We start from the raw sequence: 27,113 nt of genomic DNA, 5'->3' as shown, positions 1-27,113 counted from the left end.
GGCTCCTCTCTGGCTGTGGTGACTGTGGGCTCCTCTCTCGCTGTGGTGACTGTGGGCCCCTCTCTAGCTGTGGTGACTGTGGGCCCCTCTCTAGCTGTGGTGACTGTGGGCTCCTCTCTAGCTGTGGTGACTGTGGGCCCCTCTCTAGCTGTGGTGACTGTGGGCTCCTCTCTAGCTGTGGTGACTGTGGCCTCCTCTCTGGCTGTGGTGAGCAGGGGCCGCTCTCTAGCTGCGGTGTGCGGGCCTCTCACTGCAGTGGCCTCTCTCCTTGTGGAGCTCGGGCTCTGGGCACAAGCTCAGTAGTTGCAGCCCCCAGGCTCCAGGGCGCAGGCTCAATAGTTTGCCACTCAGGCTTAGTTGCTCCGTGGCATGTAGGATCTTCCCGGGCCAGGGATCGAACCTGTGTTTTCTGCATTGGCAGGTGGATTGTTTACCACTCTCCACTGCCAGGGAAGCCCTGCTTTACACTTTAAATGTCCTGTCCTTACTTTCTCTAAAGGGTCAGAGCAAATACAAACTGTATTATCAACCAGATGGGACAGAAAGTAGATGGTAAGAACTCAGAGCCTAACTCCTGAGCAACAGCTGATAAAAGCAGGTGGAGAGGTAGGGAGACAGGCAGAGGAGAAGGCATGAATGCACCTTTCTAGACCTTTATTGTGTGCCGGGCGCGTAGCATCCCTCTTACCTCGTTAACCTCAGACGTTGAAGATGAGGAAATGAAGTGCCGCCTTTGCAGTGACCACCCTGAGGTCACACAGCTCGGGACTGGGGGAGCTGGGGGCTGCTTGGCAGTGCCTCAGCGTGCCCTGTTTGGTGCTGAGCCTCTAGTTATCTTGGGAAATAGCCTCCCCCTGCATACAGCCACTTACTGATTTGGCCTGTCCTCTGCCCTTCTCCCTGTCCTGGTGGCACTTGGGGGATAAGGCAGACAAAGGTTCTAAACTCCACAGCAACATTAAAGAAATGCAGAGCCAAGGATTTGCAGCTGAGCCCTGGCCCTGGGGAGGTCCCCGTCATTCAAAAGAGTGACTGGGAGAAGCGCTGGTCGCCTTGCCAGGTGAGGAGACGTAAAGTTGCTGGCGTTGCTTCCCTTGTGCCTTTTTGCTGAGATGCTGGAAGGAGGCTAAGGATGCTGACCTCAGCTTTGTTCACCGGCTGATTCTGCATCTCCAGGCTCAGACCTACTGTCTGTGGGGTGGCGCCCGTGGGGCCAGGCCCTGGGTCCCCCTTTGCCAACTTCTGTGGAAAGTCTGAGTGATCCTAGGTGAGGTCATAGAACACACAAGCCAAGTCATCTGGCCCAGGTCCTAAACCTTACAGAGGAGAGGCACCTCATGCTGGTGAAAGATAAGAAAAGTGTGGATTCTTTACATTTCTGGAAAACTTGTACCGCTCATTATCTCATTCTTGCTCTCTTACCCCCCTAAGAGTAGGGGAAGATGGAAGTAATGCTTCCCTACTTAACAGGTGAAGGAAGTGAGGCCTGGAGGGGTTACTGATTTGCTCCGACTCTTAGAGTGATTTGGGCTTCCCAGATAGCACTGGTGGTAAAGAACCCCCCTGCCAGTTAAGGAGACATAAGAGATGCGGGTTCAATCCCTGGGTTGGGAAGATCCCCAGGCGGAGGGTGTAGCAACCACTCCAGTATTCTTGCCTGGAGAATCCCGTGGACAGAGGAGCCTGGCAGGCTACAGTCCATGGGGTTGCAAAGAGTTGGACGTGCCTGAAGCGACTCCCCAGCTCTGCTCTCTGCATCCGCAGCCAGTGGGGCCAGGAGAATGTGGCGGGGGATGTCCTGTCAGTGCGCACAGTCTTGGCAGTCTTCTCAGTCTTGGGAAGGTGAAGTCACTTTGGCAAATGCAGGGACTCGTCAACTTTCAGCAGGTGTCCACCTCCAGGTTTAACTTTGTGGACGTCTGCAGAGTGCTCTGCTCAGAGGATGGGAAATGGATAGGTCCCACCTAGTTGTATATTGCTTTATGCTTTTCAAAACACTTTTGAGTATATGCACATTGGGTTAAAATGGTAACAGCAGCCATAGTCAACCCTCCAACTATATGTGCTCAGGCCTCTTCTAATGACAGGTATAGACTCTCCAGTCATCCTCATAGAAATGCCGCAGGGTGATGTGTTATCCCCAGACAAGGGGACTGAAGCGTTTGAGCCATTGAATAGGGCTGGTGGGTAATGTGGTTAGAATTCAAACCACAGCTGCCCAGCTGCCACATAGCTTTGACCGGGATTCCTGTTCCCATTGGACGGATTGAGAAATAAACTCTTGCTAGGCTCAGTCCTACCAGGGAGCCCTGGCCCAAGTCCCACACGCCCTCTGCCCGCCCTCCCCGTCTTACGAGGAGCACCTTCCTGTCTGTAGCGGCACCGCCCAACCCCAACCGTGAGGTGGCCGGGGACACCATCATCTTCCGTGACACGCAGATCAGCAGCCGGGCCGTGTACCAGTGCAACACTTCCAACGAGCACGGCTACCTGCTGGCCAACGCCTTCGTCAGCGTGCTGGGTGAGTGTGCCCGCCCCGCCTGGGCCCTGCTCGGAGCGTGGGCTCCCTCTCTGCCTGAGGCTGGCTGGGGGGAGAAGGGCAGCAGGGTGGGGAAGTGTGGAGACCCAGGATGAAATGAGGAGGGGTGATGGAGGACTTCAAATCTACAGAGCTGGGTGTGCGGACAATTCATTCCACTCAGAGGACGAATGGAGAGCTGAGACGCCAGTCTCCGTCCCCTTCCTCCCCTGGCAAGAGGGGGGACAGTCTCACCTTCTTGGTGTGTCCATGTTGAGTCTCCCCTGGGTTCTCCATGGCCTCAGGGTAGGAACTACCCTGCGTGTGTTTGTGGCCCTCCTGGAGCAGGCAGAGCGCAGTGGGCAGGTACAACCAGGAGAAGCCTTGGGGCTGTGGAGGGGCAGATACCGAAGCTGCTGGAAGGCTGGAGGCATCCTCTGCAAAATTGGGACTGGATGTAGACTAGGTGCAGATGGATAAGCTTCCTCCTTCCTCACCTAATCCGGGAGGGAGGTTGATGGGGGAAGTCACGCTGGTATTTAGAAAGCTGCCCCAAGGAGAAGGCACATGGAGATAAGACTGGTCCCCAAGGAGGGAGAGGAAGGCAGACCCCACCCAAGGTCAGGGTTAGGTCACTGGGGTCGCAGAGGAAGGCAGACCCCCGCCCGAGATCAGGGTTAGGTCTCTGGGGTTGCAGACGTGCCGCCTCGGATGCTGTCACCGCGGAACCAGCTCATCAGGGTGATCCTGTACAACCGGACCCGGCTGGACTGCCCGTTCTTTGGGTCTCCCATCCCCACGCTCCGATGGTAAGTTCCGGGAGACCAGGCTTCCCCAATGAGGGCATCTGTCTCACCTCTGTCATAGCATTCAGCCCATGAGAGGGGTTCAGCAAGTCCTGGGAGCCACAAAGGGTGGAAGCGGAGATGAAGCTGGCAGAGCATCTGGGTCAGGCCTCTTATTGTGCAAAGAAGGAAACTGAGGCCAGAGACTTGCCAAGGCCAGCCATGGGTGGGGGCAGACCCATGGGTTTGGGGTCCCTTCCCCCCTGGGCTGGTCCTTTCTCAGTATGCTGTGTGTCCTGCTGCTCTGTTGTGAGGTTTAAGAATGGACAAGGAAGCAACCTGGATGGTGGCAACTACCACGTCTACGAGAATGGCAGTCTGGAAATCAAGATGATCCGAAAAGAGGACCAGGGCATCTACACCTGTGTTGCCACCAACATCCTGGGCAAAGCGGAGAACCAGGTCCGCCTCGAGGTCAAAGGTAAAAGGAGAGGGCACAATGGGTGGGTGGGGGGGCACCTTTAACTTTGAGGATGCCATCTCCTCAAAGTTACCCGTGTGTGTCCCTTTGAAAACGCACCACCCTTAATCCCTAGTGGGATTTAATCCCTAGTGGGACCTCCCTCGGGGCCCCCAGCTGGCCTGGGTGCTACATGCACTGACTCATTACCTGCCCTGTGCAGGGATGCCTGCTTCCCACACCAGCTCCCCACCACCGCCCCAGAAACTACTTCCTGTGTTGCTGAGCCAGCAAGAAAAGACCTGGGCATTATTTCCATCAGGGATCTCCTATTCCAGGCCTCCCTGACCAGTTCACCTAACTGAATCCTATTTCTGCCACCCTCCACGGTCCATGTAAGCTGGTCATACGTGTCACCCCGTGGCCGCTCGGGGATGGGGTGTGGCAGAGAGGAGCTTGAGCTCAGGCACTTCTCTGCAGACCCCACGAGGATCTACCGGATGCCCGAGGACCAGGTTGCCAAGAGGGGCACCACGGTGCAGCTGGAGTGCCGTGTGAAGCACGACCCCTCCCTGAAGCTTGCGGTCTCCTGGCTGAAGGACGATGAGCCGCTCTACATCAGCAACAGGTCTCCACTCCTGCCTCCCCGCTGCTGCTCTCTGGGACCCTGCCTCCTCCCTGCTCCTGGTGATGCGTGGATGCACCCGGGGCTCCCGTGTCCATGTGTCGCTGCAGAACCACTGAAGAGGGTTCTGGGAACCCCAGGGGAGAGACCCCCTCCAGTGCCTGCCCTCTCTCCGCTCAGCGCCCTGCTCCTCTCTCCTCTTCCCCCGCCTCTTCTCCCCTCCTTCCCTCCTTTCTCTCCTCTCCATCTGCACTCACTTCTCTGTCCTTTGGCCCCTCCTTGCTCCTCTTTGGCGTCCAGGCCAGACGCCCCCTGCCTCGTTTCAGCCCAGCCAGCAGTGCCGCGTCCCCCGACAGAGCGTGGGGCTGCCTGAGCAGGCTCTGACCCTGTGGTTAGTTGGGTCGCCCTTAGTGCACCCTGGGCCCACGCCTGTCCTCTCCCTCAGCCAGATTTGGATCTGATTGGAGTTGAGGGCGGGCCCAGGCCTAGATGCTGTTTGAAGTCCCCCGGGTGTTGGGAATATGCAGCTGGGGCTGAGAGCGTTGATCTGAGCCTTCCCTCAGGCTCTCTTCTGTACCAGCTTCGGTCTCGGGGCAGGGTGCACGTGGGTACTAGCTGGGTCTGCTGATCATCTGGTTTCCTGGAGGGGCATGACCCTCCAGCAGGCACAGGTTTGCTGGCACTCAGGAATGCACCCAGCTCCTGGGTGCCCTCCTCCCTCTCTGGAGACAGTTCAGGGGAGCCCAGGGAACTGGGCTGAGCGCAGGCATCACTCTGGGTTGAGACAGAGCTGAAAGCTTGAGAAGACCTGCCTTCAGGGGTGGGCCCAGCTACGCCCTAATGCAGGACGGGAGCGCAGCGGACGCGGGGGGATTTGAGCATGATGAATGTGGAGGGGGTCGCTCTAGCACCGCCCGTGTTCCTATCCCCTCCGTCAACACCACGAGTGCTCAGGGTGACAGGAAGACCCAGCCCCTCCCACAGCACTGCGATGGAGCCCCCGTCCCCTAGGAGGCTCTGACTCACTTGTCCCTGCCCCAGGGAGAAGGCGAACAGGCAGTGCCCGCCACCCCCACCTCCCCACCTCACTGTCTGCCCTCCACCTTCCTCCAACCCCTCCTGGTTCCTTTGCAGAATGAAGAAGGAGGAGGACTCCCTGACCATCTTCGGTGTGGCCGAGCGGGACCAGGGCAGCTACACGTGTGTCGCCAGCACCGAGCTGGACCAGGACCTGGCCAAAGCCTACCTGACGGTGCTAGGTAAACGCCGCCGCCTGCCCCGCCGCTGCCCGCCCCACCTCCCCTTGTCCAGAGAGGTGGGGGTGGCTCTGAGGGCAGTGCCTGCGGTCAGCCAGCCAGCCAGGCGTGGGGAGCCTCTTATCTGAGGGTCTGAGGGTTAGGAAGCTGCTCCTCTCAGAACAGGCTGTACTGGATGCCTTACCTCCTGAATGGAATGGCTAACTCGCCTCAATCCTCAACTGAAGGGTGCCAGAGGGAGAGGGATGGACGGGGTTCTTGTGGTCATTTTTACCAACTTTACAGCTGACTCTGAACCACTAAGTCAATTAAAACTGTCCATCCTTGAAACAAGCCAGCTCTGTGTTTGGCCTTCCAACACCTGCTGCTGCTTTATTCTCTGCCCGCCTTTCCTGGAGGGATTTCCCAGGGTGCCGGGCACCTCCGATGACTGCCTCTTGGCGGGCCCTTGCCCCCAAACCAGACTGTAAATACGAAGCCACCCCAAACCCGGGGGTGTGGTCTCCTGCCCAGGAGGGCACATCGTCTCTTCACCTCTGCTGTCTTGGTGCATCCCTGCACCGTCCCGGGGAACAGTGGGCCCAGATACAGTGCCCACACCAGGACAGCAAGCAGACCGCGTGCCCGCCCCTGGCTGCGGAGGGGCACGGGAAGGCCTTTGTGAGGACCGGGGCGCCCTCCACGGGGCGGGGGGCTGAGGCTGAGCAGGGGCCGCTGTTCCAGCCTGGCCTCCTGATCCCGCCCTTAGAGCACCTTTATCCCCAGATAACCTGCTAACCTGGATAACCCGTCTTACCTTTGCAGCTGATCAGGCTACTCCAACTAACCGTTTGGCTGCCCTTCCCAAAGGTAATTCGTACTAACCCCGGGACTCGCACCAAGCCCTCGAGGTGTCTGGGAGGGTGGCGCGTAGGAGGAGGAGGGCCCTGCACGAGAGGGGTGCTCTGCACAGGGCGGGGGGCAGCTCGCCCCGCCCCTGCCAAGTCTGACCCTCTCAGGAGGCCCGGCTCCTCCCGAGCCCCTGCTAGCCCCGGCCCTTTGGCAGACAGTTGTGGTCCCGTCCCCACCCCTCACCTCTGGCCATGCCCACCACTCCCCTGGGGCAGTCTGTTCTCTCACTCCGCTGGTCTCGAAACTCTTGCTTCCAGTTATCCGTAGGCCCGTCTTTTGGGCAGCCTCTCCAGATCTGCTGTTACACACCCATTTACAGTCCACGTGCACATGTGTGCGACACACGTGAATGTGGCTGCTGGGACTCATGTTCCAGATCCTTCCAGTTACCAGCCACACTATGGAAACAGCTGGTTCATAGAGCCAGGATGGGAGAAAAGAAACACGCCTGCCCTCACCAGTCAGTGGCCAGACGGCTTTATCCCTCTGCCAGGAGGGCGCTCACACCCACCTAAGAAATCCAGTGAGACTGGAGCCCCCCACAGGTGCTGCCCCCACCCTTGCTGGGGGCCTCTGTCCTGCTGTCCATCATGGAAGCTTCTAGACGGAGCTGCTGTCTCCTCCCTGGCCTGGTCCTCTGTGTTTGTCCCGCCCCCCCACCCCCCTAACTGCTCTGCCCTGCAAGCTCTCCAGACACCCTCCTGGGCTCCTGCCCCTCAGAGCCTCAGCACACACAGTAGAAGATAATTACACACAGGAGTCCCATACTTCTTTCCTAAAGCTGTGACCCTTTCCCAAATGCTTCCACTCCCAAGAACACCCACAGGTTGGGGTGGGTTGGCCCCAATTCTCACTGCACCCTGCACCCCTTGATATTCTTTGGGGGCTGGTGGAATTTGGGGATCTTTCCTCTTTGTCCTTCTTTGAACCCCAAGGGCAGGGTGGCCCCTAGGCTGACCCTCCGGCACAGGCTGGGGTTGGTCCCTGCGGGGTGAGCTCAGCCTGCCCAGGTCCTGTCTGTGGGACGGTGGCCGGGCCAGCTCTGACTCTAGAGGCCCCTCCCTCTGCCGCCAGGACGACCGGACCGACCCCGGGACCTGGAGCTCACTGACCTGGCCGAGAGAAGCGTGAGGCTGACCTGGATCCCAGGGGACGACAACAACAGCCCCATCACAGGTCAGCCACGGGCCGGCGCCGACCAGTAGAAGGAGGGTGCAGCTCGGCGGCCGGCCCGGCCCTGGCTTCTGGCCCCGCCGCCTCCTCACCTGGCGTGTGCCCTGGACTGTCAACAGAGTGGAGGCCGTGGTCTGTCTCCTGTTCTGTGTTTGGGAGGAGTTCATGTGCCTCTGTCTCCCCACGGGAGGCTGTCAACACTGCTGGGAACCCCGAGGGCACACCTTGGGAAAGAACTCACTGACTCAGCTCCCCAGACAGTCCTGCCTTCCTTGCCTCCTCAGACTACGTTGTCCAGTTTGAAGAAGACCAGTTCCAGCCAGGGGTCTGGCATGACCATTCCAAGTTCCCGGGCAGTGTCAACTCAGCTGTGCTCCGGCTGTCACCCTACGTCAATTACCAGTTCCGGGTCATCGCCATCAACGAGGTGGGCAGCAGCCACCCCAGCCTCCCGTCTGAGCGCTACCGAACCAGCGGAGCACGTGAGTGCTTGAGGGCTAACGGCAGGTGCTGACGCCAGGCACCCGAGTACAGACTGAGTTCCCCAGGTCCCCAGCCACATGAATTTAGGCAAGCTACTCCAGGCTTCCTCATCTATGAACCAGAGAATAATTACACCATCTCCCTATGGGGCTGTTGTGAAAATACAATTGTTTGAAAATACAATTCAGGTCCTTAATGTGATATGCATGTAGTAATCACACAATAAATGTCAACTGTCATTTTTATTATTACTAATATTATGAATAATTCTCATTGATCTGCTTTAAAGGGAATAGCTATGAAGATTGGCGGTAGAAATATATAATCTCATGTTGTATCAGGTTTCTTAACATACTTGGGTAATGAAATGCTTAGATTTCTGAAATCATACTGGCTCATTGAGGGTGAAATATGCTCCCCCAAAATGTTGAATGCCAGGAAACCAAGCTGGTGTTAAACACATTTAGTGAATAATCCACAAAGGGGATAATCCACATTGAATTGACTCTATTGATCATCTAAAGTGTGGAAAGCCTTATAAGTCTCAGCTAGGAAGGCACATCATACGTGCGGCAGCGCGGCAGAGCAAGCTCAGCTGCGGAGGGGACGGGGTGTTGAGACATGCAGAGATGAGCACAGAGGGGCCAGTGGGCTGGGGAGGAGAGGCTGTTCACTGTGCCCTGTGATGCATACCCCGGGTTTGAACTGGTCTCCGTTTGGGTTCCAGCCCCCGAGTCCAACCCGTCCGACGTGAAGGGAGAGGGGAGCAGGAAGAACAACATGGAGATCACGTGGACGGTGAGAGCCCCTCCAGCCCACCTGCAATGCTGGCCTGGCAGTCTGGGGGCCCTCGCCCTGTGCACCCCTGGAGTCCCCCGGCTGCAGGCTGGCTCAGACTACCTGCCTGGTGTGAGGGCATCAAGAAATCAAACAGGAGAGTATCTAAGAGCAAGGTTTAAGACAGGAGCAGAGGTGACTGAGGCCCACAGGACCAAAGCACTTCTTTAGAAGAGAGAGATTTAGATTAGTCCCCAGAAAAGATGTAGCCTAAACACTGGTACCTCGCTTTGGTGAGTTCTGAGCTCCTCTCACTGGCGATTGTTGGGTGTGGGGAGAGACCAGCCTCACGGTGAGCCTCCAGTGGCAGCTGTCTGTAAGTCCAAGATGGACAGAGGGACTCCAAAGATGACCTCCAGACCAGGATTGAAAAACTCATCTTCCGTCTTGGCTCACCTGACCACATTTTCCAAACCAAAACTGGGATATGTGGCCTCCAAATGATGTGGTTTTTTTTTTTTTTTCCAAACTGCTTCTGAGATGCAAATTCAGCCACTGAAAATGTTTTATTTTTGGTTGCTCTGGGTCTTCATTGCTGTGCAAGGGCTTTCTCTAGCTGTGGAGAGAAGGGGCTGCTCTCTAGCTGTAGCGTGGGGGCTTCTCTTGTTATGAATCACAGGTTCCAGGGCACATAGTCTTCGGTAATTGTGGTACACAGGCTTAGTTGCTCCATGGCATGTGGAACATTCCCAGGCTAGGGTTCAAACCTGTGTGTTTGAATTCCAGGATTCCTATCCACTGTGCCACCAGGGAAGTCCCAGCCACTGAAATTTTAACATTTTTGTGCTGTTGCTGTGCATAATGGAAATAGACGGATGCAGAGTTTGGAATCATGACCATCATTGTCTGCCGAGGGCCTGGTCTTACAGCAGCCTTAGCAGTTGGGCTGAGCCCAGACTTAAGATGCCAGGGCTCATCTTTAGGACCTGGCAAGAAGTGGTTCAGCTCTGTATTGCAGGTGCCCAGGGAATGGCTTCCTGGACCAGCCCTTGGGGAACAAAGACAGAGTTACGCCTGCTCCTACCTCCAGCCTTTTAAGAAGGGTAGGGCAGAGAGGCATGGATTCGCTAGGACTGAAGTCGGGAATTTTGATTCATTGGCAGCAGGCATGCCATGACTAAGCCAGAACTCGCTCCTCTCTGGCTTTGGAGGCTTGTTACATCACCATGCACATTTTGCTTCTGGTTGCTCCATCCCTGGAAAGAGTCCTGTTGACAGTGATGCTTTTTCTGCCTGCGTACCTGCCAGGCGGGGGCTGTGATGTCAGAGGGCCTGGGGCCTTGGAGGAGGATCTGCGGCTGCCAGCTTCACAGGACTCCAGGCTCGGGGGACTCAGAGTGGGGAGCAGGCTCTCCCCAGCTCTGCAAGGGGCTGGCCACGGTTGGGCAGGCTGGAGACAGGGGCCTGCCGCGGGAAGAGAGTGAGCTGGGGTGGCCCGGGCTCCTTGCCAGCACCCTCACCACTCCTGCCGTCTCTCCCCACTCAGCCCATGAATGCCACCTCCGCCTTCGGCCCCAACCTGCGCTACATCGTCAAGTGGCGGCGGAGAGAGACCCGCGAGGCCTGGAACAACGTCACGGTGTGGGGCTCCCGCTATGTGGTGGGGCAGACCCCCGTCTACGTGCCCTACGAGATCCGAGTCCAGGCTGAAAACGACTTTGGGAAGGGCCCTGAGCCAGACACCGTCATCGGTTACTCTGGAGAAGATTGTGAGTACCCACCCTCCCTCCACCCTGGGCACCCACGGCTGGGCTGTCCAGGCCACCCCTGAAGACCAGGAACCTTGGCATGGGCCCTGGGTCTTCTAAGAGCACCCTGGAGGACAGCCAATTACCAGGAAAGAGGGGTCTCCTGCAGTGACCTGGAGCAGACAGGCCCCAGGCAGTGGCGGGAGCAGAGACGGTATCATCTGAATGCTGGTTAGAATTAATGAACGTCGTCACCTGGTCCAGTACTCTCACTTTATAAATAGGAAAACTGGGGTCCTGCAAGGGAAACCCCCACCCATATTGCACAGTAGCAAATTCCAGGCTTGAAAACAGCACCCAGGTTTGTGGTCTGTCTTACTGCTAGGCCTTGCTAGCCCCGAGGACCGTCTGACCCAAATGCCATAACTAGACGCCCCCACAGGAAGCAGGGCCAGGCCAGACTGCTCCTGGGCTCCCCAGGGGAATTCTCGAGGGACTGAAGTCCACAGCTCCCCAGATTGAATACTCCAGGCCAGCCACTGCAACCCTGGGCATAAAAAGAGGTGTTCTTTGGAGGCTGTCGCTGGAGAAATCAGCGTAATTCTGGGATATGTGCAGAAGTGTGTACCTGGCTGTCCAGGCAGTGGGGGCCTCTCTGTCCCTAGCACATCAGTCCTACGGCTGCTGAGCAAGGCAGGAGGGTTAGTGATGCCCCTCCTGGTCAGGGTAATCCATACCCTGGTGGATCTGGGTCTGATCTGAGAAGAAACCATGGAGGTGTATGGAATGACCCAAAGGAAGGAGGGAGGAGAGTCTTGGGGAAGAGTGGATTCACGGGGGCCAGTGCTGGGGTCATGAGCAGGGCCAGTGGGGTTCATGACAGTGAGGTAGGAGTTAAGTGAGGGTCAGGCCCTGTGCCCCGCTTCCCTGAAGGTGATTGTGGATTGGACCCCCTCGGGAGATAGGGAGCGGGGATCAGCAGGCCCTCTGTCCATCCCGCTCCTCATTTCCATGGTGGCAGACGCTTCCAGACAGAAGGCGGTGGGGGCTTCTGGAGGGTAAGTATGGAAAAGGCAGCATCTAGCCACGGACTCACGGACCACCCCACCGTTTCCACTGCACCTGTGTACCCCACAGCTGATACATTAGAGGGGATAGGGCAGAACCACTTTGGTGGCAGAGTAGAAAAAACAAGGGACAGAACCAGTTATGGGGGCAGTGTCCCTCCCTCTGCAGGTAATCTCAGAATCAGTCTTTTCCTGAACTAGGCTAGGGCGTCTTTAGTCTGCAGGCAATGTTTCCTGCAGGGCCCTGGCAAGAGACAAATGCCACTCAAGGGGGACTATTTCCAGTGTGAGGGTAGGATTAGAGGGAAAACAGTAAGGTTGGTAAGCCAGCGGGAGGCCAGCCACAGTGGGGTGCCATCACGCCACTTGGCCTGGAGGGAGTGCCCAGCATCCAGAGTGGGCTGAAGGGGCAAGCCAGCCAAGGGCAGACGAGTCGGAGGGGGCTCTGGAGTCAGGGGGGGGCAGCCCCACCTGCATAACCAGCTCTCTGTCCCGACATGTTGCAGATCCCAGGGCTGCACCCACTGATGTTAAAATCCGAGTCCTGAACAGCACCGCCATCAGCCTGCAGTGGAACCGCGTCTACTCCGACACGGTCCAGGGCCAGCTCAGAGAATATCGAGTGAGGAAGCCAGCTGCAGGCCCCGTCTAACCTCGCAGCTCCCTAACAGGGCGAGGGGGTAGCAGACGCGGTACATGAGATGTTTGGAAGGGGTCCTTGGGATAGTGGTTGGACCCAGAGTTGGTTTAAGAAGACGATGTCTGGAAGTTCCCTGGTGGTCCAGTGGTTAGGACTCCACACTTTCACCTCCTTGGCCTGGCTGGGAAACTCAGATCCCGCAAGCCATGTGGCACAGCCAACACAGAAAACACGATGTCTAGAGTGAGCTGTTCAAAATATACTCAGAAAAAACACAGATACACAGGGTGTCTCCTGCAGCAGGTGTGCTGAGAGATTCTGCTCAGCAGGTGGGTGCTGGGTTTGCACTGACCATACAGAACACATTATGCTTGCACTCCCTGTGTGAGGACACACATGTATCTTCAGAGGCAGTGTTGAGGCACCGCTGAGCTACACCCCTCCCCTCTTCTAAAGGCCCTTCTGGGCTGCTTGCCTCACCCAATCTGATTTCATGAAGCCCCAACTAACCAGAAGAGCTACTACAAGGGTACAAACCCTTCCCTGTTGTCACAGCCAACTCCAGTTTATTAAGGCCCTTGACTTCCCCTGGCCACCTCTTCTCTTCCTGATGTTTCTCTCTTTGAATGGGAAGGGAGAGAAAACCCAGGGTATGCAAGGCTCTCCCTGATGAGTTGTTCTATTTAAAACTCCTGGAGAGGCTATGACCCTGGGTGACATGGGTTCTGTGGCTTATAGGTCATTGGGGGTTGGCTGATGGACAATTGGTGGCACAGGGGGAGTCAGTCTCTTCTAGGGAAATGGATTTGGCAGGCCAAGGAAGGAAAGTGAGATGATATATACGCTTGAATGAGCTCTTCCCCAACTTGCACCCTTAACCTACTTGCCTGGAGATGTTTTTGGCTAAAACTCTCTTTGGGCCCCCTTCTTAAGTCTGGACTTCGTCTCTACCTTGTCCTTGGAGGCCCCGGGTGATGCTGGGGCTTCCCCTCCACTGCTCATCACACCCCATGCTTCAGACTTCTGACTGTGGCACTGCCCCCTTCCACAGGCTGTCCCATCCCACCCCAGCTCTTGCCATCCCACAGCCTGGTCTCCCATTGGCTTGGACATGTCACTATCCTAATGGATTTTAAACAGTATCAAAAGGAAGCTTTTTATTTTAAAGGACTAAAACAACCCTTTCTTGTATTCAGACTTCTGGGGGTAACCTGCTACTTTTCAGCTCCTGTCTGCTGCCAATCTAAACCATACTAAATCTAACTCAAGGTGATGTGGTCTTTGAGCACAGAAAAGAGCTCTCCATGCCTGGGCCCTTGGCTCAAATTTGTGCTTTTGGTACAGACTCCCTGAGCAACCTATTCCGAGCTTGGAAATAACTCTCAAGATGGAGCATCTAGGCTGTACGTTTGGCCAGCGTGCCTGGTCCCAGAGAGACGACACAGCTCAGAAAATGATCAAAACCAAAAAGTCTACTTGGTTTGACATTGGTCCCCATGCACTAGTGGCCAATGGTTGGGGACTGTCAGGTGCCTCCCCCAGCCCTCGGTGGGGCTGCTGAGGGCCTTTGCAGTTCGGAGCCCGTGGCCAGGAAAGGGAAGACCAGTCACCACCAGCAGCACCACTAACAACTAACCCCGCCCTGCCCAGCCAAGCCCTCACCAGCCCGCCTCTGTCCTAAGGCCTACTACTGGAGGGAGAGCAGCTTGCTGAAGAACCTGTGGGTGTCTCAGAAGAGGCAGCAAGCTGGCTTCCCCGGCGACCGCTTGCGTGGCGTGGTGTCCCGCCTCTTCCCCTACAGTAACTACAAGCTGGAGATGGTTGTGGTCAATGGGCGAGGCGATGGGCCTCGCAGTGAAACCAAGGAGTTCACCACCCCGGAAGGAGGTAGGTCCAGCTGCCACTCCCCGGGGAGGGCAGGATGCGGGTGGCGTGGCCGAGTGGCCCCAAGCATCTCCAACATAGCTCTGCCCGGCTGACACAAGTTGACCTCTGCACAACCTCACGGAGCGATGACCAGCGCGCTGATGGTACCCGTGGAGTGCTGTCCCCAAGGCGGCTGCCCCGACAGGCAGTTCTGTGTCAGAACAAGACTGTGAGACGGCTGATGGGACTCTGGACAGGCTGTGTACACAGACTCCGAAGGGCACTGCAGGAGCCGCACACGGTCTCCTGAGGGGGCCCACCCACAGCATCCTGAGGGGGCTCAGGCACCTGGACTCCCAGGAGGCACCTGGACTCCCAGAAGGCACTTGGACTGCCAGGAGGCATCTGCTTGGTTCGCCAGCCTCAACCCCAAGGACCTTCCCTCCTGTCACCGCTGTGACCTAGAGGCTGCCCTTCAGGGGGCACCCCGGTCCTGGGAGCTGGACCCCTGGGGAGGTCCCTGCCCATCTCCTGTTCCTGCCAGGCCCCTCAGACCAGCTTGGCATTTCCTTTGCCCTCTTCTGTTTCTCCTTCCTCCCTTTTTAAGTGTTATTTTCCCCCATTCTTCTGCCCCTCCTCCTTTTTCCTCTCCTCTGTTTCCTCTCCCTTATTTCTTTATTCCTGTATCCCTTCCTCCTTGTCTGGTTTTCATCACCAGCCTCTCCCCATTGCTCCTGTCCCTGGCACCATCCACATGTTCCAACATGGGTTTCTTTCTTCTCAGCCCAGAGGCCAGACTTTGATACTTTGACCCTGTGATGAGAACCCTTGTCTGAAGATTGAGAACCATGGCTTCTGTTACCAAACAGAGGCTAAAATTGGTTTCCTACCTGAGGATGATTCTGCCCAACCTGGAGGTTTCTTGTGGGATCAGAGCCTAATGTGTGCTGTGTTCAGGGTAGTTTTTAAAGGGGACCTTGACTGACTCCTTCCCCATGTAAACCAAGTCTGAGCCATGCTTGTCCTAGATGTGGGGAAATGCCATTCTGGATGAGGCAGTGGGCACTAGCCACCTCAGCCCTCCAGGTTGTGGCTTAGCAGCGATCCAGCACGGGGGTTGTCCAGAGGTCAGTGTGTTCATACCTGTGCTTTGTTTCTTGTGTTTTCCTCATCCTGCCCACCCCTTTCTCTCCCGCCATGTCCCCCACTCTGTCCTCCTTCCCCAAGTACCCAGTGCCCCCAGGCGTTTCCGAGTCCGGCAGCCCAACCTGGAGACAATCAACCTGGAATGGGATCATCCAGAACACCCCAATGGGATCCTGATTGGATATACTCTCAAATACGTGGCCTGTACGTTCTGCCCTTCTTTCTCTTGGGTAATCTTGAGAATCAGAAACCCCATTCTCACCACTTTTCCTAAGGAATCAAGGTAGAAAGCCTCTGGGTACACAGGGCATTGTGGAGGGATGCAAGGGGCAGGGTAAAAGCTTCCTGTAGGGTTATGGGAGGCAAGTGAGACCCAATTCCCACTCCTGTCACAGCTCCTCCTTCAGGGGGCTTCCAGTCAGCCGGTGAGGCAAAGGGGACTTCTGGTCTGATGAGGGATTCAACCCCCAGGCTCAGGAATCTTAGAGTCTCTAACTCCTTCAAGTCTAGGACAGAACATTTCTTACCTGACAGAGCTTCCATCAACTAGGGCAGACAGTACATGCATAGGGGTCCACCAACACTGCCCCTTGGGGCCACCTTAACAAGTTGCCGTTTTTGGTAAAGCAGTTGTTTGTGGAGTTGCCATGGAATATTGAATATTCAGTACTCAATATTGGCTCAATCAGGAGCCTGGGTTGGGATGACCTCACCTAAAGAATTCAGCATCACCAGGCAGGGACAGGAGTGTCACTCATTTGAAAGACTTTCAAATGTCTTCTAAAGTAGGTGATGTTATGCTTTGATGTGAGGCTCAAGGGGCAGGCATTGTGTTGTTAAGGATTTTAATAGCCAACTGTGTGCTTGCATGTGATTCTGAATCCATCTCTGGACCTGACCTTCCCCCTCTGAGGTATATAGTGAATAGGCCTTTTACAAAGGAGGCATTAACAATGAAAAGCTCTAGTGGTTTTGCCCTAGTTCTGTTTGAAAGGAAAAAAGGAACTCAAGTTTTGTCCTTGTTGAAAAGGCTCGAGGATTAAAAGTTGAATCTTTCAGAATCAGCCACATAACCTTGTGTTGAGCTAGCAATAATGAGATCAGTGGGAAAGTGTTAACCCTGGTGCGTCATCAAAGAGCCAGAGAGGAGTTGTGGCCCAACACTCAGCCTTTGAAACGTCTCCCAGGCCGAGTCCTTAAGATCACGGGCAGGTTTCATGGGTTCCCTTCCCAGCAGAGTCGAGAAGGCTTCCTCCTTCCAGCTGCAGTTTATATATAACCCACCATGGTCAACATTGCTAAAGTTCAATTCCACTTACCTGTCTCTCTCCAGTTAATGGAACCAAAGTAGGAAAGCAGATAGTGGAAAACTTCTCTCCCAATCAGACCAAGTTCACGGTGCAAAGAGCAGACCCCGTGTCGCGCTACCGCTTTTCCCTCAGTGCCAGGACGCAGGTGGGCTCAGGGGAAGCAGTCACGGAGGAGTCACCAGCGCCCCCCAATGAAGGTAGGTGCAGTGCGGCGGCCGCGGGGCGGAGGGTCCCGGGGAGTGCAGGTGCCTAGAGAGACCCTGAGCTGGCCTCTGGCCTCCTGGGATGGCGGGGGCCGGCGGGCCCCCAGAGGGGGAAGCCAGCCTGCGTGCCGACAGGTAGGTGCCGTCGGTGGACCTGGAAGACACGTCTTCTGACCGACGCAGTGAGACCTGGGTGTCCACGTGGCCTCGGCTTGCTCAGCTGTTTCACCTTTGGGGGTGCAGGGAAGAGAGTGTGAGCCATGGCTGAGCTGAGGGGGCGAGAGAAAGCACGTTGGAAGTAAGTGTGCTCACAGACTCCACAGAGCAGGAAGGTGTTTGCCAGGTGAGGGAGGCAGCGCTGTGATGGAGGTGGCCGCTGAGGGCCCTGGGGCTGCCCCTTCTCCTCTGAGGGTGCCTGGCGCTGAGGGGAATGGGGGCCAGCCCTGACTGACGCTGACTGCCGGCGTCCTGGGCCGAGGAGGAGACGTAGCCCTCCTGGCGGCCTGGAGGGAGTGAGCTGTCCGGCCGAGGAGAGGCCAGGGAGCTGAGAAACAGCCGTCTGCCCAGCCAGCTTCACAGAGAGCGCGCGCCTGAGCTCCTCTCCCAGGCTCTGGCGTCTTCCGGCCGCGAACGCCTGGCCCTGAGCTGCGCGCGCACGCGATGTCCACTAGAGGGCGCCCGGCTCAGAGCTGCGCGCGCACGCGAAGTCCACTAGAGGGCGCCCGGGTCAGAGCTATGCGCGCACGCGAAGTCCACTAGAGGGCGCCTGGCGCCCCTGTTCATGGCGTTGGGGAGCTCTCGGGTAGGAGAGGCTCTGGAAGCCCTGGCATCATCCGCAGACCCTCGTGAGAGGGGGTGGGGGCTCTGCTTTCCCAGAGGCACTGTGGGCTGTTCAAGAGCCCCTGCCCGAGATGCCGGACAACTGTGCCAAAAACCAGGAATATAAAAACCGATGAGCCCCCAGCCTAGAAGGAGGGATGCCCACAAGAGGATCCAACTGATTCACCAGGAGCAGTGCAGTGTTTAGGTGGCGGAACTGCAGTGGTGGGGCAGGGAATAGGGTTGAGTCCACAGGGGAAGGCTGCAAAGAAGGGGCCATGTGGTTAAGGATTTCTGACGCCGACCACAGGCTACTGTGTCCAGCACTCTCCTCAGAAGGCTGAGGTCTGCTGGCCAGGCCTGGCCTGGGGGGGCCTCCTGGGCAGCCCACTCCCAGCCCAGGAGAGCAGTCGTGCCTCCAGGCCTGCTGCCTCACCTCAGGCTCCCAGCTCAGCGCCACAAGCAGTCCCACGTCCCTCCCCCAGCCCTGCTCCCCTGGCCAGCAGGCTAGCACCGAAGCAGAGGCGCGAGGGGCCAGGCCGCTGAAGCCGGGGAAGGCTGACGGTGCTGCGTGTGTCCCTGTCTGCTCCTGTAAACCAGGGGTGAGCCACACAATACTCCCCCTCCCCAGTCTCCCTTCCAGTCTCTCGGGTACTTGGACAATGTATTAGGGCTGGGTGACTGGGTAAGTGATTGATACATGCCTGTTACCAAAGGTCAGGCCAGGGCTGGTGCCCTTCCTTGATTACTTCACTCTACAAGGAGATACTAGAGAGAGCCTCTTCTCCCTCCCTTTTCCCGCCCCCATCAACACAGAACATCAGATAAACAAAGCCACACTGCCCAGCAGGGAAGGATCTCAGCACCAGGGGGCAAGAGAGCAAAGAGGGGTCTCAGCCGAGGGCTTTGCAGCAGATTCACGAGTTCCTTTTAGGCTCTCAGCCCGCAGCTGAGTTTCCTCTTTCATGCAGTCCAGGGGGCAGCAGGACACAGGACAGGGCCCCGCGCTCCGGCCCATCACAGGCCCCGGCTTCCCACCAAACCCATCTTCCACCTCCCTCCACCCCAGCATGATTCAGCTACCCAACGCCTGTCCTGGGGATAAAGGAGGCATCCTTTCACCTGCGACTGGTGTCCTCCTATATACCTCTGTCTTATGCCCTCAGTTCCTGGCACCATCGAGGGTCACCCAGCTCCTTCATAAAAATCAGCCCCGCTAGGGAGGGACACACCCTTCAAAACAGACATGGGATTCTAGGTGGACTGTCTGCTGCCACCTGCTAGATGTCCTTGAGTTGAGGTAGAAGCAAAGATGTTAGAAAGGGCTCCAAGACCCAGGAAGGTTTTCTCTAGGAGCATGGCAGACCCCCGTGGGGTTGAACACGATCCCTAACGGCCAGGTGGCATCCGCAGGGCCGTGGCCAGCGCCCAGCCACACTGTCTGGGTCAGTTCGAGCCAGAACCTTCTCTCCTGCAATTGCTTGTCCTGTGGTTTCACCTGTGCTCTGTTCTCTCTCCCCTCTCGTTCTTTCTCCCTTTCCCTCTCTGGCTATCTTGGGTGCCGTGTTCTGAAGCCACTCCAACCGCAGGTACTGTACCAACCACAGAGGTAACGGGCGTGGCATGGGGCAGCGCAGGTGGAGGCCAGCCCGGCAGGGCAGACCGAGGGAGAGGCCTGGGGTGAAAGCATGCTCTTGGGACATACCCTTTCAGCGGGTGGGAAGCCGGACTCTGCAGGAGGCTGTGTGTGGAGGGCAGGGCCAGAGCAGAGCCAGCCAACACATTCCCCTCCCTTCAGTAACGAAGGTGGCTGGCTTGGAAGGGACCCCACTCGGAGGCTCCAGACCTGCTCCCTGGAGCTGCAGCTTTCTCTGGAGCTGAGTGGTTGCCTCCTCTGAGCACCTGGTCTCTTGCCCGGTCTTGTCATCTCGGAGCACAGCGGGCCCAGAGCCCTTGGGTGACCTGCTGTGCTCTGGGGGTGGGGGCAGCTGGCTCCTGTTTCCGGGTCAGGCTGCCACCCCCTGAAAGGGTGACCCGAGGGCGAACGTGCCGTGCATGCTGGCCTTGCATGCTGCATGGGGCTTGGCACCAGCTCTCCCATCTCCCATGGGTTCCGCTCAGTGAGTCTGTCCCGGGATGGGCCAGGCGCCCCCGACCTGGAGTCTCAGAGGATGCCATGGGCTGAGAGTCGTGTCAGCCCGCAGAAACCCAGCTTCTCAGTCTTGGGTGTTAAGGACAGTCCCCGCTGTCAGTCTGGGAGGCAGACACACCGTGAGGAGCTGGGCGGTATGGAGCTCAGGTTGGAGCAGGAGGTGACCTGCCCTCCGAGGCCCTGCTCCCAGCCCCCTCACACTGTGATCCGAGGAGCATTGGCACAGGCTGGAGGGGCTGGGCAGGGACCCGGGCTGCCGGCCCCGCCCTCCGTCAAGGCAGAGCGCACCGGGGGCCGCCTCAGGCTCCAGGCAGTAGGGGGCCTGAGCTCCAGGCGAGCAGTCGGAGGGCTGGCTTGGGAGGGCCCACCTTCCCGGTTTGCCCCCCACCCTCACGCACAGCTCCTCTCTGTAGGTTGCTTCTGTTTCTGTTGCATACCCTGCTTCCTCTGTTTGCGTTGGTCCCGCCAGCCAGGCCTCTGGTGGCGCGCAGTCATCATGCTCCCCCCTCCACCCTGCCCTCAGATAACCCAGGCCAACGGCCAGCGCCTCCCACCTTTGCTGGGACGGGAGGCAGAGGGGGGTCCTGGGCCTGGAGACCGGGGGAAGGCCGTCCACACAGCCTGGGGTGGTCCTGGCGCTGGCCCAGCAGGTGCTTGGGGTCCCCAAAGCACTCAGTGGAGGCAAAAGGAGAGAGGCAGTGAGGAAGCCACGCAGATCACCCGGAAGCTCTTTGGTCAAACAGCTCGCAGACCGCTCCCCATGCTGGGACCCGGGACCCGGGGCAGGTGGGCCTGGGGGCAGGGAGCCTGCTCTGCTCAGTGGGATCCATGCCAGGCTGTGACGCCCCTCTTGTGTGGCAGGTGTGAGGCGGATGGGTTCCAAACCCCCTACTTCCTCCTCCTCGTTTAAGAAAGATCCAAGCTCACCCTGGTGTGCAGAGGGAGCTGGGGCGTCTGCCCGTCGGTCACGTGTTTCCTGGGCTCTGCTTCTGCGGGGCACAGTGGTAAAAGTGCAGTGTGCTTCTTGGTAAATGAGCTGTGCAGGTAGCATCGGCTGTTCCCAGCCTTGAAGGTGCCAGGTGACGGCGCCCAGGGTCTCCATCATTAGCGTGGTCTGGACTCCAGCCTGCTGCTCCCTTCCCTCTCTTTCTCTCCAATTGTGGGTATTTTTCCCCCAAACTGATGTGTTCCTCTCACCCAGGAAAGATAATCCCTTTCCTGCGCCCATGTCTGCAGTCTCTTGGGGTTGCTGCCCATCTGTTCTGGCCATCTGTGTTTGGCCAAGGTAGCCTGCGCACCAGGTGGACACTTCTGGACCGAGCCTTCCACCTTGGAATGTCTGGGAACTGCTTCCCTCGTGTTTGGCTCAGCTTATATCTGCTGTTTGCTGAGCAGCTCCATGGTGGGTTCTGGGCGACAAAAGATGAATAATAGATATGATGTCTCTTAATTTTCTCCATTTCTTGCGTGGTGTCACCCAAAACTCTGGTGGAAAACCCTTCGCCTTGGCTGGGGCGTCTTCCAGGATGCATTAGATAGCCCCCTGGGTTGACACCGCCTTCAGGGAGGGGTCCTGTGCCTCCAGGCCCACCCTGGCCCTCTGTCGCTCTCAGTTACCAGCCTGGACCTCCGTCCCTCAGTTTCCAGCCTGGTGGTCTGTGCTGGGCAGTGACCGTATTGGTTCTGCAGCCCGTAGTTCCTGCTGTGGTTGGAGATGACCTCCTAACCCAGCAATGTATCCGTCCAGCCCGTGGGCCTCTCTGCCTATGAGCCCCACTGCTGGACCTTGTTCCCCTTTTATCTGCTACCCTAACCCCGCCCCGGGGATTGAAGTCATCTGAATCCCCTTAGACTGGAACACTGGGCAGCTTCCCTGGAAAACCTGCCCTTCCCTCCCACCTGTACACGGCTCTGGCAACCCACTCACTGACTTCCATCCCTTCCCCCAGAACCTTGCCTTCTTGCCTCTGCCCTCCCAGTCTCTCTGGCCCTGTCCATCCCTGGGACAGTAGATGCTATTAGCAGTGGACCAGAGAGAGTGCCAACTCACCAGCTGCGACCTCGGCCTGCCAAGGCACCTCCTCCACTGCACCTGCAGTGCTGGGCATCCTCTGGGAGGGCGCCTAGGGAGCAATTCCTTTCCTCCCACTCCTCCTGGGCCCCTCTCACTAATGCCTGATTGTTGCTGCCGAGCTGAAGGAAAAGCATCTAGGTAGCCATTGTCAGAGAAAACCTTTCCTCCTGCCACTCTGGACAGAGGGACCGGGTTGTGACTGTGGCAACATCTTCATTTCTCATTCTTGTCTCTGCCCCACGGAGCCCAGGAAGGACTTGTTCTGGCCCTCTCCGCATCTCTGTTTCTAGGGCTGCTCGCTGGAGTGCCCGGGGCCGCGTGTGGGCCTCCTGTCGGCCCTGTGTCAGCTTGAGCATGTGTCTTTGCTTATAGGAGGACCGGCGCCCACAGGGAGTGTGTGTGTAGTCTCCAGGGGCTGAAATGCAGAACCACTGTGTGCATGTGGGGAAGCCCGCATCTCCACACTATACAGAGGGGAATGACTTAAGAGCGAGTATCAGTTTTATGATGATGTCTTTTAAGTAGTCATAGCAAAGGTGAGCCTTCTGAAATTATTAGAAAACACATTATTGATAAGGAGCCAAATCAGAGTGGTCCTGTCCAGATAGACAAAATAGCTTCTCATGGTTCCTTCCAGAAGTTCAGAACAGCTGGAAAAGCCCATGTGTGTCCCTGGCCATAGAGCTGCCAGGCACCAGGCCTAGGAGGGAGCTCGCCTTTGCCCTCTGGGTCTCAGGCTCATGTGTGTATCTGTGTGTGCATCTGTCTGTTTGCCTGTCTTGGCGAGTGGGACAGGAAGATTGCCGCTGGCTGGCCTCTTACAGCACCAGGCTTGCCTTCTAGGTCTGGGCCACCTGAAGCGCATCCTTGAATGCTGACTGTGAGAGGGAGAGTTTCTCCCACCACATGTTCCCCCCACGCCCGCCTTCCTGATGTCCGTGTTGACCGGGGCTTGGGGAACGTAGTGCTATCTGTCCTGACCTTGTCCAGGAATCTCTGGAATGCATGGGGCACGGTCAGTTGCCCAGTGTGACCTCTGTGGTCAGCACCCTCAGACCCAGTAATGCATCTGAACTTACAAATAGGGAAGCAACTGGGATCCCGGGAATAGTCCCTCCTTTTCTATGGGGCACTTGTAACATTGGAGGCCCAGGGGAATGAAAAGGGCTTTTGTTGGTCAGGCTCTTGTTGAGAAGGCTTAGGATCTCTTAACTCTTGAGAGAAGCTTTCTGGCAGTTTTCTCTCTGGTTTCCTTCTTGCTCCGGTCCTCTTCTGGGGAGTAGGGAGAGTATTTTCCGGAACTTCTGGAGATTTGAGATAAGATAGGATATCTCTCCTCCTTGGAAGTTAGAGTTACCTATTTGTGTCTTAAGGGCTTCCCTGACAGCTCAGTTGGTAAAGAATCTACCTGCAGTGTAGGAGACCCTGGTTTGATTCCTGGGTTGGGAAGATCTGCTGGATAAGGGATAGGCTACCCACTCCAGTATTCTTAGGTTTCCCTTGTGGCTCAGTCAGTGAAGAATCTGCCTGCAATGCAGGAGACCTGAGTTCGATTCCTGGGTTGGGGAGATCCCCTGGAGAAGGGAACAGCTACCCACTCCAATATTCTGGCCTGGAGAATTCCATGTACAGAGGAACCTGGCAGACTATAGTCCATAGGGTTGCAAAGAGTCAGATCAGCTGAGTGACACCCTACCTTCTGCCCTGTTGGCAGAAAGTAGACTGGTCAGATCACAGGAGGTAGAGGGTAAGGTGGAGAGGTGTCCCTGGCTGTCTCTGATTTCCCCATCAGTCTTCTCAGCGTTAGCAATACTGGAACTAAAGAGTAATAGAAAAAAATTTAAAAAAAAAAAAAAAAGAGAGTAATAGGCCAGCCCTTTGTTAGCATCCACAACTCTTTGTAGAAAGAAAGAGGGTCTGTGGAAACATTGTCATGATAGACTTAACCCCCTATGGCTGACCCCTGTCAAAGGGTAGCTTTGGATGGGAGATGACAAAATAGGAGTTATGGCAGATTTGAAGCCCTCTGAAGATTTATGCAAAAAAGCAGCCCGCATGCACCTCACTCACATCTTGGGATTTCTACATTTACTGTGGGCTGGGGAAGTGGGGCCCAGGACCCACATGTCCTAGAGAGAAAGGCAGTTATGACAAGTTAGGGTGGTGGTTGTTCAGTCGCTAAGTCATGTCCAGCTCTTTGTGGCCCCCTGGACTGCAGCACGCCAGGCTTCCTTGTCCTTCACTATCTCCCTGAGTTTGCTCACTCATGTCCATCGACTCAGTGATGCCGTTCAACCATCTCATTCTCTGTCACCCCCAGGGTGTGTTGGGGTAATTGTAGAAAGGACCATCCCTGGGCAGACAAGAAGGGAAAGAGAGGCAGGAAATGAATAAGAGCTGAGAGCCTGGGGAAGGGGTGACGGTGGAGGCAGAAAAGACGAAGCACGGGGCAAGGCTTGCCTGCGGTAGGGATGGTTCTCTGTCTGTTGTTGTTGGGTTTGGGTGGTACTAGAACTCAAGCAGGCAGGAGGAAGTGTCGTTTTGGAGTGAACGGTTGGGAATGGCAGGCTTCCTGGTGCTCCTGCAGACAGGGCCCTGCCAGCTGCCCACCTCAAGGCCCGGGCCCCAGGCCTGGACCCAAGTGATGCTGCTTGGCCTCTGCTGGGTGGCGCTTGGCCTGGGACTCCACGTCATCTCTGGGGTCTGAGCGACTCAGTTCATGTCCCATCTTCACCACTGCCCTTGGCTGGGTGCATGCTGGGTGCTTTGAGCCACATAGGCCTTGAGAAGAAAATGAAACGCACAGGCTTCATTCTCTTCCCTTCCTGTGGCCCTGTTCTCTTTGACTGCGACCTGCCTGACCCATCTGTCCTGCTTGGGGAGCCTTCCGGTCACTCAGCTCCATCTGTCCCGTGGGCTGCCTGCCTTGCACGCGGGGCCGTGTGTCCAGCCATACCGACCAGACGCGGCTATTTTACATTTCCCCTTAGCGCCTCCCACGTCGCCCCCGACCACGGTGGGTGTGCCTGGCACGGTGAGCAGTACCGATGCCCCTGCCACCACCGCCACCACCGAAGCCACAACAGTCCCCACCGTCCCACCTGTCGCACCTACCACCGCCGCCACCACCGAGGCCACAGCCACTACGGCCTCCACCGCCGCCACCACCACGGAGAGTCCCGCCGCCACCAGGACTGAGATCCGAGAATCGGGTACTGCCCATCATCCGTGCCCCGCCTCTCCGCCCGAGAATCGGGTGCTGCCCGTCGTCCGTGCCCCGCCCCTCCGTCCACAGGCCTCCCCAGACAGGAGGGGGAGACTGGGTTCTCAGGCTGGTGGCCTCGAGGCGCAGAGCACCCTGCCCCCACTTGGGGGGCGGGGGGTCTCCACCGCGCAGACCCCGTGTCCTAACCTCAGATCCTTGTTCTTTAGCAGAGGGCTACACCACGCAGGCAGGTACTCCAGGTCAGACGGTAGGGCTGCCTCCAGCTCCATACTGAGGGATCGGCTGAGGGCTGAGCTCTGCAGAGGGGGCGAGTGGGGAAGGAGAGGGGCAGACATCAGCCAACTGGCCTACGAAGGCCTCCTGGCCTCGCGGCGTTGCCCAAGCCTTGCGGCAGAGCCTGGGGAGGTGGGAGTAGCCGGCTCTGGAGCCTCTCTTGGAAAAGCAGGTTTAAAAAAAAGAAAAAGAAAAGCAGGTTTATAGGCTTTTTTTTTAATAAGGTCAGAGCTTCCAGGAAATGGTACTGCCGAGGAGTCCTGAAATGCTGAGGAGTGCTCTGTTGTTCTCCCCCCTAGTATTCCCCACGCCCCCGGATATATACACAGAGGGAAAACCGCAGGCTTTCTAGGGGCCCTTGGGAAGGATCGATCCCAGGGCTAGCCTGCTGAGCCCAGACAATGTGCTGTTCCTGCATCAGGCAGACAGGCCCGGAAGCTCTGTACTTCCAGCCCGCTGAGACCCCTCGGGGACTCAGCAGTGCTTCTGAGAACTGACATAAAACACTCCTATTACCGCGGAGGGGAGGGCCTCCAGCTTGTGGAGCCCAGAGACTAGCTGTGAAGTCAGCGCTATGCAGCAGCAGGGCTGCTGGCAGGAAGCACCCAGAATGCTCCTCCAGCAGCTGCAGGACTGGAGGCCCCTCTCCCCTGGGCACGTCCTTCCACCTGCCAGGGCCGCACTCACCGCACCCCTGTTCTCTCAGCACCTGAGTGAGGATGGAGGCTTAATGCACGTGTGAGTCCTTCCTTTAATCCAGTTACATGGAGTTGTATGAGCCGTGAGACATGCAATGTGTAGCTGACGTGATGCTCCTCAGACCTTGAAAACTGATTTGGCTTAAAGCTGCAGTATCAAAAATGTAAACAGCCTGCTCTGCAGGAAAAACTTGGCTAAGGAGAAACCTACTAGGCTGTGAGAAGCTGCCACTGGCAGTTTGGTGATGGGTGTTCTTTGGGGCCACGGTGAGGCTTCAGGTGGGCCTGTGTGTCCCACTTGGAGGCTCGGAGCTCACACGAGAGACGCACTGAAAACGAAAACAGGGAGTGGGTCTTGCTCCTTCTGGCAGGGTCGGCCCTGCTGCCGCAGAGGACAAGCCTGTGGACGCGCATGCAGAGTCGCAGCTGCGCTGAGATGCCGCGGGGGCCGGGCCGCTTTGAGCTCGTCCTTACAGGGCCACCTGCACGCGGCACAGGGGCTCTGCTTCCCAGGGTTTCCAAGAGGAGTGTTAATTTTTATCACTTTTTAAACCTAAGGATAAGATTGTTCCTATGTTTTTTTTTCCGGGTGAAATGGGACTTTGTCCTTAAGTTCTCCATTTTTGATCTCGAGGGATACCCCTTAAGTCTCACATCTCAGGAGTTGACAGAACAATCCCTGCTTCCCTTCCATTCTTGTTGTTTTTATAGTCATTGATAGCTTTCCTTCTTGCTGCCTCTCTCTGAGCTTTTCATCTCTTTAATGATCATCATCTTGGTATTTCTAGATGGCAGACCCTTCCTCCACCTCCCACAAAAAATCATTTGGTTTCCCATTGCTTACCTTATCTAATAGTGCCCTGATCTCTCCATTGCCTTTAAGACAGTCATCCTTGGGCCAGGGTTGTATTGGTGGTCAAACT

The 27,113-nt window shown here is 56.9% G+C and overlaps 1 protein-coding gene across 21 annotated transcripts in view; it reads left to right on the top strand.

Annotated features, from left to right (window-relative positions):
• Positions 1-27,113, top strand: part of NFASC (neurofascin) — a 195,377-nt gene that overhangs the window by 146,690 nt on the left and 21,574 nt on the right. For 10 of the 21 annotated variants that reach the window (XM_070474614.1, XM_070474620.1, XM_070474617.1 and 7 more), the window contains 16 exons: positions 2,378-2,521; positions 3,216-3,327; positions 3,618-3,784; positions 4,244-4,391; positions 5,523-5,647; positions 6,449-6,493; positions 7,610-7,711; positions 7,993-8,190; positions 8,919-8,989; positions 10,515-10,737; positions 12,290-12,405; positions 14,106-14,310; positions 15,517-15,639; positions 16,769-16,942; positions 19,342-19,356; positions 24,984-25,205. In XM_070474614.1, coding sequence (XP_070330715.1) covers positions 2,378-2,521; positions 3,216-3,327; positions 3,618-3,784; positions 4,244-4,391; positions 5,523-5,647; positions 6,449-6,493; positions 7,610-7,711; positions 7,993-8,190; positions 8,919-8,989; positions 10,515-10,737; positions 12,290-12,405; positions 14,106-14,310; positions 15,517-15,639; positions 16,769-16,942; positions 19,342-19,356; positions 24,984-25,205 — 2,190 coding nt within the window. The remainder of the gene's footprint in view (positions 1-2,377; positions 2,522-3,215; positions 3,328-3,617; positions 3,785-4,243; positions 4,392-5,522; positions 5,648-6,448; positions 6,494-7,609; positions 7,712-7,992; positions 8,191-8,918; positions 8,990-10,514; positions 10,738-12,289; positions 12,406-14,105; positions 14,311-15,516; positions 15,640-16,768; positions 16,943-19,341; positions 19,357-24,983; positions 25,206-27,113) is intronic. The other 11 variants (XM_070474621.1, XM_070474627.1, XM_070474625.1 and 8 more) reach the window with 7 other exon arrangements.

This window comes from Odocoileus virginianus, chromosome 11 (genome assembly GCF_023699985.2).
Source record: "Odocoileus virginianus isolate 20LAN1187 ecotype Illinois chromosome 11, Ovbor_1.2, whole genome shotgun sequence".
NCBI classification, from domain to species: Eukaryota; Metazoa; Chordata; class Mammalia; order Artiodactyla; family Cervidae; genus Odocoileus; species Odocoileus virginianus.
Note: the sequence above shows the minus strand (reverse complement) of the source record. Positions and strands in the feature narration are given on the sequence as shown.